At 43.0% G+C, this 18,093-nt stretch overlaps 1 protein-coding gene across 1 annotated transcript; it reads left to right on the top strand.

Moving 5' to 3' along the window:
- Positions 1-790: 790 nt before the first annotated feature.
- On the top strand, positions 791-8,547 carry LOC310796298 (cardiolipin synthase (CMP-forming)-like). The gene is made up of 7 exons (XM_083658460.1): positions 791-1,325; positions 2,151-2,288; positions 3,859-3,988; positions 4,260-4,345; positions 5,473-5,541; positions 6,514-6,605; positions 8,117-8,547. Exons 1-7 carry the CDS (start codon positions 912-914, stop codon positions 8,208-8,210), a joined length of 1,023 nt encoding a protein of 340 aa, XP_083514586.1. The 5' UTR covers positions 791-911; the 3' UTR covers positions 8,211-8,547.
- Positions 8,548-18,093: the final 9,546 nt, after the last annotated feature.

Raw genomic sequence — 18,093 nt, 5'->3', positions numbered from 1 at the left:
TGACACAAACAGTATCTGTACAACTCTGTGGGACCTTACATCAAGCAAATTGTGTTAGCCTTGAATGCTTTAAATTACCCCCCTTTAGGCTATTTGTTGGTCTTTGATGATTTGCTGAACTTATGATGGAGAGGAGCAGGTGCTGTATTTGTTGAGTTTACACTTGTAAACATGTTTATTTATTGAATGGCACGAGTGTTATTAATGTTGAATAAAACATTTCCTAATAACACAATTTATTTGTAATAGTTCTGTGAAAGCTGTCACTACTACGCTGGAATATTCCCAGCGAAGTGGACTGCTAGCTGATCGGAACACAGCCTTGGGGGGGACACATCACAGTGCTGAGGCCAGGCTGAGGCACCTTTCACCCCGCTTTTTGTCATGGGGGCGTAAACCAAGGAACCGGAAATAAGTGTGCCAAGAAACGTCTTTGTTGCCGTTAGCTTGACGCAGCGAGGTTACATTAGCTAGAGCCTGAAAAGAACAACAACACAAGTTGATGTTTCTACAAGAACTTCTTCAAAAACTTTGTTCGGTATGTCCATCTTTTGTTTTGTTGTTTGCCGTTTTATTTTCTGATTCGTTGTGTCTAATTGTCAAGTTAACGAGCTATTTCCGCTGTTACTTCCTGTCTAGGGCGGGCTCTAGGCCGGAACCAGGCAGGGTGACAAAATCACTTGTGAACGGAGGCCAGGGTCTTTCTCGCCGAGAAGAGCCTAGTGACGCGAGGTTTGACGACAGTGGCAATTTTACGACGCCGTAACGCACACGTATCGGAATACGGCAACATGGCAGCCTGCTGGCTGGAGCTGCTGTTTGCTCGGTCCTGAACGTCAGAAACGAAACCTTAAACATGTTAACGGGAGTGGACAGCACGAGGCCAGCGGGTCGGTAACGGAGAGGTTGCCATGTTGTTTATGTGTTTTAGAAAGAGTCACGTCTCGCTATGTCCGCGCGGCGTGCGCTGTTTGCTGGCCGCCCGCTCCGCGAGTGTGTGTGGGCTCGAGCCTGCGTCATGGCGGAACACACACACACCGGTCACTCCGGGCTCGTGCCCCTTCACAGTCAATCTGTGCCGCGGCTCGTACTGGAGCACAATCATCCCAGAGGTCACACCGGGACCCTGGCACGCGCACGGAACCTTCTCCCTTTACCGGGGAGGTCACCCGAGGTCGGTAGCCAGCTGTCTGCTGTTGCCCGGGGCGCGCGGGCTGTGCAGCGGAAAGCCCCGGGAGCCTCCCGGGCCCGGAGGCTCGCCGCCAACGGACAGCACTGAAGCCGGGTCGGTACCGGGAGAGGGCCTGTTTAAATTCAAAGAACTGGTAAGTAAAGAGCCGTCTGTCTGACTGAATGTGTACCTGTCTGTCTGACTGACTGTTTACCTCTGTCTGTCTGACTGACTGACTGTTTACCTCTGTCTGACTGACTGACTACCTCTGTCTGTCTGTCTGACTGACTGACTGTTTACCTCTGACTGACTGACTGTTTACCTCTGTCTGTCTGACTGTTTACCTCTGTCTGTCTGACTGACTGACTACCTCTGTCTGTCTGTCTGTCTGTCTGTCTGACTGACTGACTGACTACCTCTGTCTGTCTGTCTGACTGACTGACTACCTCTGTCTGTCTGACTGACTGACTGTTTACCTCTATCTGACTGACTGACTGTTTACCTCTGTCTGTCTGTCTGACTGACTGACTGACTGTTTACCTCTGTCTGACTGACTGACTGACTGACTACCTCTGTCTGTCTGTCTGACTGACTGACTGTTTACCTCTGTCTGTCTGACTGACTGACTGACTGACTGACTGTTTACCTCTATCTGACTGACTGACTGACTGTTTACCTCTGTCTGTCTGACTGTTTACCTCTGTCTGTCTGTCTGTCTGACTGACTGACTGACTGACTGACTACCTGTCTGTCTCAAGTCTGACTGACTGTTTACCTACCTGTCCGAATGTTTGTTTACCTGTATGTCTGACTGCTTATGTATTGTGGTCTGTGTTATCCCTGTAAAATCAAGACTTAAATGAGACTTATCGTTATCTCTCTCTCTCTCTCTCTCTCTCTCTCTATATATATATATATATATATATATATATATATATATATATATATATAACTGACTAATGTCATCTTTTTTCTGCAGTATGAGAACCCGTGGACGATACCTAACCTGTTGTGCGTGTGTCGTATTGTGTTGGCTCCGTTCCTGGCTCACCTGATCATCCAGCAGCACTTTCACCTCAGTCTAGCTCTGTTCACACTGGCTGGAGCTACTGACCTGGTAATACACACTCTGACACACAAGTAGTACATACTAAAACAGTTGTTCATCTTAATTCATCTCTATTCTCAGCAGGGGGACTTCTTCACGATTCCGATGCTTTTAGCTTGAGAAGGTCGTCACATTGAAACTATGGAGTGATGGGGAATGAATGCTCTTTTAGTAGCAGTTGCTCTATTCACCTTATTCACCACGCCCACTTTTTCTCTCTTCCGCATTACACGCAATTGTATTTGTTTTTCCGGTTCAGCGCTAGTTGGCGGCCAATTTCAAAACCAAACGTCACTATAATAATGAATGAAGTTTGGCAACATTCAGAATTAAGCTACACACTGCGGCCAACTTCAGTTACATGTTCATAGCGTTACTGCTGCGAGGAGCCGATGGCTGTACGTACCCGGTCGGCATTTAACGTTAGTTACAAAAGCACGTCGACAGTGTTTACTCACTGCCAGTAGCCTAACTACAGTAGGGTTTGACAGATAGCTGTCCGACCGGTGTCAGCACAGCCAGCGCTCCCAGTCCTCGCTGCTCGTTAAATATTTCCAATAGGCGTTATTCTGATAAACTGGTCACATATATGTTACGTTCTCACCCGAAAAATATTAAAACTTTAAAAGTTTGTTTGTTTTTGCTTGAAAACAGCTTTTTTGCAAGTCTAAAAATGGCTACGGTAGGCGTAATCTACTTCCGTGTCTAAAACCGGAAAGACGATTACAAAATGACGTCATGCGTCCTTGTATGGGCAAAGAATAAGGTGAATATATTGCTCTATTATTTTTAACTGACTGAATGTCAAGTTAATGGCATGCAACCCTGCTAGTACAGTATGTAGACACTAAAATAGCCCAGATTGAAATAATTATCATACGTGTGTGTGTGTGTGTGTGTGTGTGTGTGTGTGTGTGTGTGTGTGTGTGTGCGTTCGCTTGTCAGAGATAATATCAATATCATCATGTTGTCCCCCAATAATGCCCTGATAACTTGAGCACAGTGGACATTTCAGCACACTCACTTATAATAAAACTTTCAGATAATCACATTTGCCCTAGATAGACCTTTGTGCTGGAAAGCTGTTGTAAACAAAATCCCTGGTATAGTCTGTCTCTCTCAGTTGGACAGTTACATTGTGTCTGTCTCTGTCTCTCACAGTTGGACAGTTACATTGTATCTGCCTCGGTCTATCTGAGTTGGACAGTTACATTGTGTCTGTCTCTGTCTCTCACAGTTGGATGTTTACATTGTATCTGCCTCGGTCTATCTGAGTTGGACAGTTACATTGTGTCTGTCTCTGTCTCTCACAGTTGGACAGTTACATTGTGTCTGTCTCTGTCTCTCTCAGTTGGACAGTTACATTGTGTCTGTCTCTGTCTCTCTCAGTTGGACAGTTACATTGTGTCTGTCTCTGTCTCTCACAGTTGGACAGTTACATTGTGTCTGTCTCTGTCTCTCTCAGTTGGACGGTTACATTGTGTCTGTCTCTGTCTCTCTCAGTTGGACGGTTACATTGTGTCTGCCTCTGTCTCTCTCAGTTGGACAGTTACATTGTGTCTGTCTCTGTCTCTCTCAGTTGGACGGTTACATTGCCAGAACATGGCCCACTCAGAAGTCGGCGTTGGGCAGTGCTCTCGACCCATTGGCTGATAAGATCCTCATCAGCGTTTTATATGTCAGCCTCACCTATGCTGAACTCATACCAGGTAGGTGTGTGTGTGTGTGTGTGTGTGTGTGTGTGTGTGTGTGTGTGTGTGTGTGTGTGTGTGTGTGTGTGTGTGTGTGTGTGTGTGTGTGTGTGTGTGTGTGTGTGTGTGTGTGTGTGTGTGTGTTTGTGTGCGTGTTGTTTTGCATTTTTCACATTGGATGAGCCATTAAACAATCACTTGTTTTTTCACCTTATTGTATTTCACTGGACAGTAATAGTTATGATCATAATATTACGCAGTTATTTATTATTCATTTTCTGTGTTTCAGCTCCATTGACAGCTCTGGTGATTTTCAGAGACATTGGTTTGATAGCTGCCGTCTTCTGGGTCAGATACAAGACTGTACCTCCACCGGTAAGTCATGTATATGTATACGTAGATACGCATACATTACACACACACACACAAACAAACACACGTTAAACTAATCAAATCTTCTTCCTCTTCTCTTCTTCTTCAAATATGAATACCGGAACCTTTAACTGTTTTGTACAAGACCTGTCAAAACACGCTGCATCTGTCTCTGCTTCTGTCTCTGAGTCTGCCTAGTACCCCATCATCTGTCTCTGAGTCTGCCTAGTACCCCGTCTCCTAAATGATGTTGTTTACCGCTTTGCACGTTCAGCCATCCCAGCAAGCAACCAATTGACCACATGAGAAATGAAGCCAACGAGGGAGTGAGACAATTCCATTCTTCTTTGTTCAGTTTAACGGTGGTTTGCAAGCAATTGAATTGAATTCAAAAACTTTAGACAATCGATGTATTGTATTGTACGCTTGTGCACCAGTGATTTGAAAATCACATGGCTCTCACCTCTCGAGACATAATGTTACGTTATTAGCCAGGACCTGCTAGTCTCAATAGCAGTATCGAATATCAATCAATCAATCAATCAATCAATCAATCAGTCAATCTTTATTAGCAGACACAAGGTCCAATAAAAACACACAGTAAAAAAAACCCACAACAACAACACAACATCAAACAATTAAACAATTAACATCAGCACATCAAAAAATACTACAATAAGAGCCTGTACCAATGAGCCAAAGTGCTGGAGTGATACTTAATTGCACTAAGACTGGGCTGAGTCAGAAGCAAGATTATGATATTTGATAAGCTCGGACCCTATTGATTTTCGGGTTTTGAGAAATTTGTAATAGGGTCCGGGTCCTTCCCAGGTCTGAATCCCCACCGCTAGACAGGAGTGTAGAGTACAGAACGTAAACATGCAGTTAAGCAGTATTTGCCTGATGCTGGCAGCTTCGTCACCAATAATGGACGGTTAGAATTAATTAACGTTGCATAAATACCGATACCGATTTGTCCAGAAGCTTATTGATATTTTGGTACCGACCAATCAGGAACCAGTAACAATTAAGAACCGCTTTTCGATACCCGTCCCATATCATATCTTTGTGAAGAAAATGAAAATACTTTGAAACTCTCTGTCTCCGCCTCTCCCGGAATCTCTCCGCAGGTGACCCTCAGTAAGTTTTTCAACCCCTGCTACACCACAGCCCAGCTCAAACCCACACTCTTCAGCAAGGTGAGAGACGCACGCACACGCACACACAATCACACACACACGCGCGCGCGCGCGCACACACAGCCGCCCACTATCCCCCTATGCTCTGCTTTAAATAGCATTTGGATTTGTGCTATACTAGAGTGGAGACTTAGCAAGTACACAGCCTTCCCGCACAGAAGATCATTTTGGAACTATAATTTTTTCTCTTAACTGAACGATTGAAAAAAGATGGTGCATGGGGCAAAAGAATTGCAAATGATAAAAATTCAGAATGCCAATATCCATTCTGCTTTCTTTAGAAGCACCCAGGGTCAATTTTCTGTTTGACCTCAAGGACGGGTTGTCTGTCTCAAGCCCCATTTAAAAAAAAAGAGTTAATCTGAATATTTGTTTAAAATTAAAGATGACATCTCACCCAATCCTGAGGAATCTATCTTATAATCAATCCATGTACTTTTTTTTCGTATTTTCTGTTATCGTTATTAGTCGTACTATTCATCTTTCTTCATCTAGCCTTGTACCCAGTTGTATTAATAATTTAGGTAGTGTTAGAGAACATTTTCCTATTATATGCATCCATTAGTTAGGATCTAATAGAATACAGTAATTGATTTGATTTCATCTCAACCACACTCACACTATATTTCAGTATTTTCCCCCATAAAGCTTTCAGTTTTTCATTTAAATACATACACATATATATAATGTATATATGTGTATATATATATAATTTTCACACACATCTCTCAACATTTAGTCTCACATGACCTCACTGAAATCCTACTCTATCATGTCCTGTCATCAGCAGCAATACCACTGTCTCCACACTATCTCTGACGTTTCATCCCACATGATGTAACAATTTACTCTACTGTACTGTGTGTGTGTGTGTGTGTGTGTGTGTGTGTGTGTGTGTGTGTGTGTGTGTGTGTGTGTGTGTGTGTGTGTGTGTGTGTGTGTGTGTGTGTGTGTGTGTGTGTGTGTGTGTAGGCGAACACGGCCATCCAGCTCCTTCTGGTAGCAGCTTCCCTGGCGGCCCCAGTCTTCCAATATACAGACAGTGTGCTGTTGCAGTGCCTATGGTAAAACAAACATTTTACATATACATATACACACACACATTCACAGTTAGCCACTCCAAAATAATAGTTAGTCACTATGATAACATCCACAATTCCTCCATGACTTCATTTTTGATCATTTAGCCTGCTGTGATTGCACATTACAGCAGCTGTTAACAAAAGGTTGTATCTCTGACAAGTAGATGGATGTTGATCCAGTGTCCATTGCAGACCGCCATGTATTTGCCCTGACACTTTATAGAGAGCGGCTTTATTTGGAATTTTGTATTTTTAGTTTTAAAGTCATCAGGAAACTGGCATGTTTGGGGAGAAATTATAACTTCAATACAGTATTAGAAAAAAATTCAAAGTAAAATGCAATCTGCTCCTCCAGTTCTATACAGCCATCCTTGAAAGCATCCTCACCTCATCCATAACCATCTGGTACGGCAATCTGGACAGTCACTCACGCAACAAACTCCAACGAATAATAAAAAAAGCTTCAAAAATCATAGGTACCCAACTCCCATCACTAGACACTCTCTACCATAAACGGACAATCACAAGAGCACAAAAAATAGTTTCTGACCCATCTCACCCAGCCAATCACCTGTTCCAACTGTTGCCCTCTGGACGGCGCTACAGATCAATTTCCACCAAAACAACTCTATTCAAAAACAGTTTTTTCCCCACTGCCATCAGGTTTCTGAACTCCACTCACCTCTGAAACCTCACTGTATACCTCTCCAGCAATGTATATGTTGAATGTTCTGTATTTATGTTGCCATATGTCTGTCTATGTACTGTAATGTCTCATGCTGACACAATATTCATGTGCTTAACAATTGCTGTACCGAAAGCAAATTCTGCCGACTTTGTTGTGCAGTCCTTAATAAATGAATCTGAATCTGAATCTGAGATACTAGTATTTGGAAGTAGAGGGCTTTCAGATGATGTAGCTCTCTCTTTGGCGGCCATATTGGAGGTCTACAACTCTTGAGCAACAATAGCTGTCAACAGCAGACTGGACTTCTGTCTCAACAGACCTAAAAGGCCCGGGAACTGAGCATTTAGCTACCAATACATCTGATCCATTTGGAGTTTAGATACTGTCAGCTTGTTAACTAGTCACATGTTGATGTTTAACATCGGTTGCTTGTTTCCTGGCTAGTTTTTATCAGGTTAACTGAGTTGACTTTTCAAGCTACACCTCAGTGTTTTGGAGGAAAGACTAGTGCTAAAACAGATAGGTTACTGTGTCACATAAAACTAAAGCTGAAAACCAATCTATCATCAGGCTATTCAGGTTTACATGATATTGCTCAATAGACCTACACACACTCTTCAGCTGTCTTTTTTGTCCAGTTGTTATTTAGACATTGACACACAGCTAATTGTCAGAGTTGTCACAGCCTCCATATCTGCTTTAATTGAATTTCCACCGACAAATGGACAAGCTTTGGATCAACATTTATCATTCCTCACAATGATCCATGCTTGTCGTTTAAATGATATCATGTTTTGCATTGTAGGTACGTTACAGCAGTGACTACAGCAGCATCAGGCTACAGCTACTGGCACTACGGCCGCAAGACTGTCGAGGTGCTGAACACCAAAGCACCATGACAACCACACCAGGAAACACCCCAGAAAGCGTAACGAAAGGCACCGAATACTAGCCGCTGCAGTCACACTAAGGTGCCACGACAACCAAGTAGCTGTCACAACCACATTGAGTCGCCATGACAATGACACACGGCAACAAATGGTATACTGCAGCACTACACAAGCAACTTACAGCTCTGCCACGGCTCTGGACTAGAGACACACACAGATACAAACGGCAAACACACATCAGGCAGTCTGCACGAGCTTTTATTGTTGATTTCTTTATTTTTCAATTCTGAGGTTGCTACAGTATGCCCACCAAATCATTGTCAAATGATTGTAATTTTTGTAAACCAATGCTTTATGATTAAAACAAAAAGAATCTCCTTTGGTGTATACAATGTTTGTATCTGCCTGCATGTGCATAAAGGGTGATATTTTTACAGGAAAAGTATGTGAGATGTTTACAAATCTAATAGATACTCTATGTTAAATCGACAATGAACAGATGAGATCAGATCATATGGGGATAATAAAATAAAATAAAAGGCTGACATGCTACCAGCAATCCACAGCAGCAGTTCACAAAATTAATTCATTGGCATCAGCTAGTCCAAAACTGTAGTTGCAGCAGATCACCAGAAGGGCTCAGCACAGGCCAAGATTAAGGCACTTACTACTCAGATTCATTTCTCACACGCAGCATCAGCACCACTGTCAACAAAAAACAAACTGGAAGCAAAAATGAAATGTAAAAATACTTTACCTTACTTTGCCTAGAAAAAAACCGTGCCATTGGTGTTTTTCTCCCAAATAGTTGTGATAAAACCTGTGCTAGATATATGTCAATGGCTAGAACTCAAATCTACCAACCACCATTACAATACAATCAATAAATGGCATAATTTACATTTTCTCCAAATGCAATTGCTCTAATGTAGCATTTACACAGTGCATAATTAAACTATAAACCATTATATGGTTATATATCTATTAACCACTATTGTATTTTCAAGGTCTATACATACATTTATTTGCCTTGCCTACTGTGTGCAGTCAATGGCATACTACCACGCAACCCTGAATGCCCCCTGCTGGTTGGGTGCCATTGTTGACTGGATGCTGTGCTCCTGTGGCCGTGCAGCGAAGGCGCCTCAGGCAAGGCAAAGAAATGTAGTGCTAGGTCTGTACATTAGCAGTAAGCTACGATGTATTTGTTTTTATCATCTTTAAATCAAGTTACATTTAACATTAATTGTTGTTAGTCTATACATTATTGTTGCAAAGTTCTATATGGGGGGGGGGGGGGGGGGGTTCCTTGACAATGATGTAGAAGTTTGTAGTAGCCAATACATTTGATCCAGACATAGCCAATGAAACAAAATCCTCAGCTGTGCATTACCCTCTTTGTTGTTCCACCTCAGAGTATATCTCCTTAGTTCTGTGCGGTTCTGCTGGGTCACCTTGAACCTCCTGTAAAGCCTCTCTCAGCCACTAGATGGAAGAAGCAGAGAAAAACTGAAGATCCTTTGACACCAAACGCCAGACAGCGGAGGCCTCATCCACCCGCATCACCATGGAGGCAGGATGCAGACGTGTCAGGTCAGCAGCACATAGAGAGGAAAGCATGTCATGTCGTTACGTGTGTGTCGGGTCAGACATGAATGGGGAGATATTGGACTTGAACATCGGATAACGAGGAGTCATGCTGTTCACTGCCAATTGGAGGTGTAATGAAATTAATTCTTCATGTAATGGCCATAATTTGCCCCAGAGTTTTCCTACTATTGAATAAGTGACCCAATAGGCGCATTGGGTCACTGTGCCCTAAAGAGCTGTTTCAGATTCTCTTCTACCTTGGTAAATGGTCAAATGGACTGCATTTATATAGCGCTTTTATCCAAAGCGCTTTACAATGTGCCTACATTCACCCATTCACACACCGAAGGCTGCAAGCTGCCACGCAGGGTGCTGGCAGCACAGCCATCGGGAGCAACTTGGGGTTCAGTGTCTTGCCCAAGGACACTTTGACATGCAGACTGGAGGAGCCGGGGATCGAACCACCGACCTTCTGGATTGATACCATGACAACTTGTCAAGATAGATGAGCATCTGAGAATACACCGAATCATTGTTTGTTAAAAAAAATAATTAAATGTCACATTCAAAGACCATGAATATCAGTATCATCCTTCAAAAAACTCATACTGGTTCAACCAATATGAATTGTACCATAGTGTATGACAACATACTTAGAGTTTACAATTCAACATATGGTACAGCATGCTCTACCAAATCCACAATTGAGAAAATGGCTTCAAAACGAATTGACCAAGGAGTTAAACATGGTGTCAAACAATTTAGCAAATTATAGACTCACTTTAGCATTTAAACAGATTGGAGAGTAGAGTCATGGAAGCTGAGGGTAGGTGGGAAACCGGTGTTAATTCAAGCAAAGGAAGAAGAAAAAATGCAGTTGTTGCTCTATAAGTACAAGAGGAACAGTACAACAAAACTATTTAAATTAAAATACAGATCCGCCTCCAAGACAGTTTTCCTGAAATTGACGACTATTACTTTTATATATAGCTTTGATTTTCAATCGAGAACATGAGCATATTGAGAATGCATAGAGTAGTGTTAGAGTAGGCCTATATACAGTAGTGTTAGAGTAGGCCTATATACAGTAGGGTGGCTGCCAGAACAGAACCTGTAAAATAATCCTTATAACATTGATGCATTCTGTGAGGGAGGCGAGAGCCGCTGAATTTCCCTTCACAGACTAGCTTTCCACCAGAACCCACAGACAAGCCGAATCACATGAACAAAGACAAACTTTTGGATCTGTATGCTGATCTCGGCACAGCCCCTCTGGCTGCTGCTAACCTTTGCGTCAACTGAGAGGATCTTCTTCTCAGTGCTAAGCTAAAGAAAGCTCTGCAGCGTCACAGGAGAGACTTTCTTACCTTTTACTGAGCCTGAAGTGAGACCAACGTTGGCCATGGAGGAGGACAATGTCACAGCATACAAATGCCAAAACCAGATGGTAGACTTGATCAGACTGCTAACACCCGTGGTAGTAAAGATTTATATCTGAAGATTAAATTATAACTTGGTGATCTTTGAGAAAATAATGTTGACTGAAATACCGTGTTTTGGAATGGAGATTTCGGGGAATGCAAGGTTTTTTTTAACCTGACGCTGCCAGATGGACGGTTTAGCTCCACATTACGGTATCTCTTTTGATCTCGCGAGGTTATCCATCTTGCAAACAAGGTTAGGGTTTTTTGGGAGGGGGTTGGAATGAGAAAGTGGTAGGAGGGGCACCCATGGGTGCCAGAATTGAAGTCATCTGTAGTGCCTGGGTGGGAAACAACAGTACACAGTTTGGAAGCAATTTGCTCATCAATTATGCACTCAAAACTATTTATATTAAAAACAAGACATCTTGAAATTTACAATGAACGGTGGTTCTCAATGTGGGGTCAGGGGTCCTTGAGGTGGTTCCAGGGTGTCCCCAGCAATGGCCTTCAATTTACAAGAAGTTAATATAATTAGAGAATGTCGAAGAAATTTAGATTATTTTGGTCATAGTTTCACTGTTATTTCTCTGCCTAAAATACAGATAGTTGTGGAATTCTGGACAAAATGTATCTAACAGTAAAAATATGATTTGGGTCAAATGGAGGTCCGTGGGCTGAATGTGTACTACATAAGAGGGTCCTTGATATGAAAAAATCCACAAGACAAAAAAAAAAGTATTTCTGTCACGTACATCATCGATCCATTTTGAATCAAAACTGCATTTAGCCATGTTTATCACAGCTATGCAGAATAGACAGATGCTGATGCTGTGGCACTCTGGATGCGTTCGATATGTCTGGTTATAAGAAGTGAACCTGTAGGTATGGCACTCTGGGTGCGTTCGATATGTCTATGGTTATAAGAAGTGAACCTGTAGGTATGACACTCTGGGTGCGTTCGATATGTCTATGGTTATAAGAAGTGAACCTGTAGGTATGACACTCTGGGTGTGTTCGATATGTCTATGGTTATAAGAAGTGAACCTGTAGGTATGACACTGGGTGCGTTCGATATGTCTGGTTATAAGAAGTGAACCTGTAGGTATGACACTCTGGGTGCGTTCGATATGTCTATGGTTATAAGAAGTGAACCTGTAGGTATGACACTGGGTGCGTTCGATATGTCTGGTTATAAGAAGTGAACCTGTAGGTATGACACTGGGTGCGTTCGATATGTCTATGGTTATAAGAAGTGAACCTGTAGGTATGACACTCTGGGTGCGTTCGATATGTCTGGTTATAAGAAGTGAACCTGTAGGTATGGCACACTGGGTGTGTTCGATATGTCTATGGTTATAAGAAGTGAACCTGTAGGTATGGCACTCTGGGTGCGTTCGATATGTCTGGTTATAAGAAGTGAACCTGTAGGTATGACACTCTGGGTGCGTTCGATATGTCTATGGTTATAAGAAGTGAACCTGTAGGTATGACACTCTGGGTGCGTTCGATATGTCTATGGTTATAAGAAGTGAACCTGTAGGTATGACACTGGGTGTGTTCGATATGTCTATGGTTATAAGAAGTGAACCTGTAGGTATGACACTCTGGGTGCGTTCGATATGTCTGGTTATAAGAAGTGAACCTGTAGGTATGGCACACTGGGTGTGTTCGATATGTCTATGGTTATAAGAAGTGAACCTGTAGGTATGACACTCTGGGTGCGTTCGATATGTCTGGTTATAAGAAGTGAACCTGTAGGTATGGCACTCTGGGTGCGTTCGATATGTCTATGGTTATAAGAAGTGAACCTGTAGGTATGACACTCTGGGTGCGTTCGATATGTCTATGGTTATAAGAAGTGAACCTGTAGGTATGACACTCTGGGTGCGTTCGATATGTCTATGGTTATAAGAAGTGAACCTGTAGGTATGACACTCTGGGTGCGTTCGATATGTCTATGGTTATAAGAACTGAACCTGTAGGTATGGCACTCTGGGTGCGTTCGATATGTCTATGGTTATAAGAAGTGAACCTGTAGGTATGGCACTCAGGGTGCGTTCGATATGTCTATGGTTATAAGAAGTGAACCTGTAGGTATGACACTCTGGGTGCGTTCGATATGTCTATGGTTATAAGAAGTGAACCTGTAGGTATTTTCCAGTCGTTGCACAGCTCTGTGGAATCGGGGACTTTGAAAACTTCCACAAGAAGCCCCAGGGTGCGACTGTGCGGATCGTCGGCACAGAGGCTCTTTAAGCTGCCAGAGGTTTCCAGTCAAACTTCACTTCAAACTTGACTGGTTATGAAACCCACTGAATCAGAGTGCTTATGGATACATACCTTAGTGGCTTAGTCCTACACACAGACACACACACACACACACACACACACACACAAATCGATATAGATACAATAGCCACACACACATGCGCGTGCACACACGCACACTTGCTTCTTTCTGGTCCCAAAATAGCTTTCCGCCTCCCACTCTCACTTATATAAGCTGCCTGCACATTGATCTGCTGGTGGAGATTTGTGTGCGTGTGTGTGCGCGTGTGTGCATGCGTGCGCGCGCGCGCTTGTGTGTCTGTGCGAGTGCCAGTGTGTGGGCAGTAGGAGTTTCTTATGTCTTCTGTGTGTTCGTTTGCGTAAGCAAGTGTATTATGCGGGTATGTGTGCGTGTGCGATTGGTGCGTATGTGGAAACGTTTGTAGTGTGTATGTGTGCCTGCCAGTGGATTCACGCATGTGTGTTGGTCGAGTCTCACAAGTTCTAAAATATGATTAAATTATGACATCCAGGTTTAAATCGTTATTGTGACAAAAGATTGAGGAAGGAATCTTAATGCCTGAACCAAAACTGACACAAATTGGGGAGTTTGGATGTTCGAATGATGTTGTTACCACCACAGTGTATATGAAGTATGTATAGTATGGGAAGAATAGGATACATATGTGTACAGAATTTATACAGTATGTATAATGTATCATGTATACAGGCACGTGCACACATAGACATGAAAGGGGGCTTGAGCCCCTGCCTTTTTTTCAGTCTGTAAAAAGTGCTTTTTTTTTCTTTTCTTTTTTTATTATAATACATTTTTCATTTTCATTCCAACAACACATGAACAAAACAAACAGCTCAGACACATGAAAAAATAAAATAAAAAGGGCCCTTTCCTGACCATGAATGCATTTCTAATGATGCTTTGTATGGAAATTGCCCTTTCCATGCCATCACTGAAGGCAGCATTCAAAGAGAAATGCCTTTTCCGAGCTCTCTTGGCCTTGAATGCACCATTTGTAATAGGCCTCTGCATGGAGCAGTGTTTTTCTAAACCGCCCCTGAAGGCACCAACCCAAAAACGCACGTGGTCCTTCCCCACCCACTCCAGCAGTGCGCACTCCACTCAGCCAGAGCAACCATGCAGACGGACAGCAGCAGCACAGGCGCACACAGTCTGACAGATATATCAGTCAGTCAACGTGAATCAGGTATGTATGTTTGTCAAAGTCTCATCCTAAAATGAGATATTCCTCTAAATCTGGTTCAAATCGGAATATTTAAAATGAGTTATACCCCTAAATTGGCCTTCAAATTGCCTCAAATTTATGCCGCCGCCCTGCCCTTTTATGAATTTGAGCCCCTGCCCCTCTAATGTTCTCTGCACGTCCCTGCATGTATATAGTATATTATGGATGGTATGTAAAGCCGTTTGAGACTTGACTGACAAAGGGCTATATACAGCCTAAACTAGACTAGACTAGATGTATCCAGATCTAGACACTGGACCTAACCCTACTGACTGAAAGTATGTAACATTCTGCACTTCTGAAATAACCTGACGCTGCCTGATGGTTTGTTTTCACATAGCCATCTGGGAATGAGTCGCTCGGGAAACCGTTTCAAACGTCAGGCACTTTCAAAAAATACCTGGTGATGATTGGATGAACCATCTGTCTATCACGGGTTCGCGCTCACAGGCGTCACACCAAAGCCCGCCCCTGGAGCTGCCTCATAGGACGCCGATTTGTTGGGATTCAAGCCAATAGATTGGTGGAATTGACGTGTGATCGTGATCTCGCGTGAATCCAGCTGCCTCGCACTTTTAGGGAAGAAACATTAAGACCTAGGATGCTGGCAGAATAAGCAAACTAGTTAAGAAGCAAGGCTCTGACGTAGTCTCACGTAGTCAGACCCACCGTCGACGTCATCGAGCTTCCTACGGCTGGCACTGCGAGACTAGCTCTGACGTAGATCTGAGTCTGGCCAGCCTTCATCTTAGACAACAGTATGACGCAAGGCACCTGCTCCGTCTCTACACACTGTCCTGGTTTTGTTTTCACATTCCTTTGCCCTGGAATAATCTAGACAACGTTTGCATGCTCTGTTTGGGATCTGTACATATGTCTGTACTGTACATTCAAGGCATATGTATTTCTAAGTGGTGCAGTCGCTTGCATGCACTATGTGTCACTTTTCTATACATGTGGTACATTTCTATACATGTGGTCTTTGATGCGGGGGACAGCCAACTAATGCACTGTCCAAGTGACAATTTATATATTTTTTTTACTGAATATTGAGATTGGATATTGTGATTTAAAAAAATTGCCACTGGCGGTGAAATCCAACTTTCTGACTCTGCACGTGTCACGTGCATGCGAGTGGGAGTGTGTAGGAGGTTGCATGCTGGTAAGGTTGGCATTAGAAGAGTATATCATTGATCTTATATATACAGTCGTATCTATGTATGGTTGTTTGTGTGTAGGTCGCACTGTGGACCTTGGAACATATGTTCTCGTGTCTTATAGCCTTATAAAATGTGCGTGTGCAAATTAATCGATATTTCCCTGCATATTGTGTGTTTGAGACTGTTCATGTGTGCCAGTAGGCAGTGTTGTGTGTGTTCTTGTGTCTTACGGCAGAGCTCAAATTTGGCACTCAAAATATTTTTTTTGGGAGAAAGCATACACCAAAGGCCATTTGCTAGTATTAAAATAACAACAGCCTTTACAAAAAAAACTCAAGAGGATGAGATTTCTTTCCTGTTTCAGGAACGCATCAATGTACCTTTATATAATAATATATATAATTGGCCATTTTAGTACACAACAACTGTGAGCTGGTGACCCAGGGGGGTCACATTGACCCCTCAAACCATTTTGAGCGTTATCCTCTTGGAAAGAGATTGTAAGAAGCTTTCTGCTGATATCAAATGAAGCCCTTTACAGTACAGTATGTCTTGACTTTTTCCAAAATGTGTTTTTGAGAAAAAGGGGCCTCAAAATCTGACAAAAGTAAGCTAAGTTCTCTTTTTCACCCTACCTTTATGAGCTTCAAAAGTATATTCAACATTCAAATTTCACAAGAATCTTTACACAGAATGAAAGCCAAGGCTTTATTTTTACTCAAATCTGCTGAAACCCCAAAACAGCTCAAATCTATATTTTCCTCATAAAATCACGTTTCCACACAAACACACCAGGACAACATCAGACTTATTTTGATGGAGCAGGTCACAATGATGAGTTATCCTTTATTTATCCCCATGGGGAAATTCATCCTCTAGCATTTGACCCATCCTCTACTAGGAACCTTCCTAGAACTAGGAGCAGTGGGCAGCCGCAGTGCAGCGCCCGGCAACCAACTCCAATTATTTTGCCAGTGCCTTGCTCAGGGGCACTGCAGGAGTATTAACCCTAACATACATGTCTTTGATGGTGGGAGGAAACCGGAGCACCCGGAGAAAACCCACACGAATACTCTGGGACGGACCGGGGTTCGAACCCGTGACCTTCTTGCTGTGAGGCAACAGTACTAACCACTGAGCCGTATAGAATTTGTTGCAATTTTGCTTCAACGCCCCTGTGAAACCAGTGAGGAAGATGCATTTGTATTTTGTCCATTGCTGCTCTGCAGGCACTTTTATTGGAACCCCTTCATATACATAAATTCCACTCAATTTGAGTACAATGCCTATTGTTAAACCCAGCACACGAGGACACATTTACAGAACCGTGTCCTTGTTTGCCACTTTCTTTTAACCATTATTTTATTTTTTAAGGTTATTTTTGCCTTTATTAGACAGGACAGTAGGCAGACAGGAAAGGTGGGGAGAGAGAGAGGGGATGACACGCGGCCAAATGGACCTCGGGTCGGATTCGAACCTGCGGACCGAGCCCCCGTGGTACGCGTGCTACCAGGTGAGTCACCAGGACGCACTCTTTCAACCGTTCACTCATACTCGGTCTCATACTCTCTTTATAATTTTCTCTTTCATTGGACTCTTCGTAAGCCAAATATGGCGATATCAGATTTTGCATTTACAGATAAACATGTCCGCCTCCTCCACCCTCTGTTGTATTTAGTAAACATAAAACATGTAATGCCAACCTGTACATTTTAGACATAAATGCATCGCCAAATTGTTCCCATTTCACCATAATCCAGTTTGATTCCCTACACTCAGTCGCCCACTCTTACTTTACCATTTCTCCTACTCTCTTTTATTCTCTCTCACCTGCTTCTTCCTCTCCTCTCCTCTCTCTCTCTCTGTTTCCATGTCTCTCTCTCCCACTCTTCTTTCTGTCTCTTGCTCTAGAGAGAGATCTCTCTCTCTCTCTCCCTCCAGCTCTCTGCCGTTCCTCCTCTCTCCCTCTCCATCCCTCCCCCATCTGTGGGAAGTTGCCGCTGTGCGCATGTCGTCGATGAGTCAATTTGTGGACGCTGTGCGCACACACACACACACACACATGTATCCTGTCCCACACCCGGGCATCTGTTTCAGTCTATGTCTGTGAGATGCTGCACCAACAGAGCAGAGAGGGTGAGACAGAGGAAGACAGGAGAGGAAGGGAAGGAGAAGAAGAGAGGGA

The sequence above is a fragment of the Poromitra crassiceps genome, assembly GCF_964638095.1.
Source record: "Poromitra crassiceps genome assembly, chromosome: 22".
Taxonomy (NCBI): Eukaryota; Metazoa; Chordata; class Actinopteri; order Beryciformes; family Melamphaidae; genus Poromitra; species Poromitra crassiceps.
The sequence above is the reverse complement of the archived record's forward strand: the minus strand, read 5'-3'. Positions and strand labels throughout refer to the sequence as shown.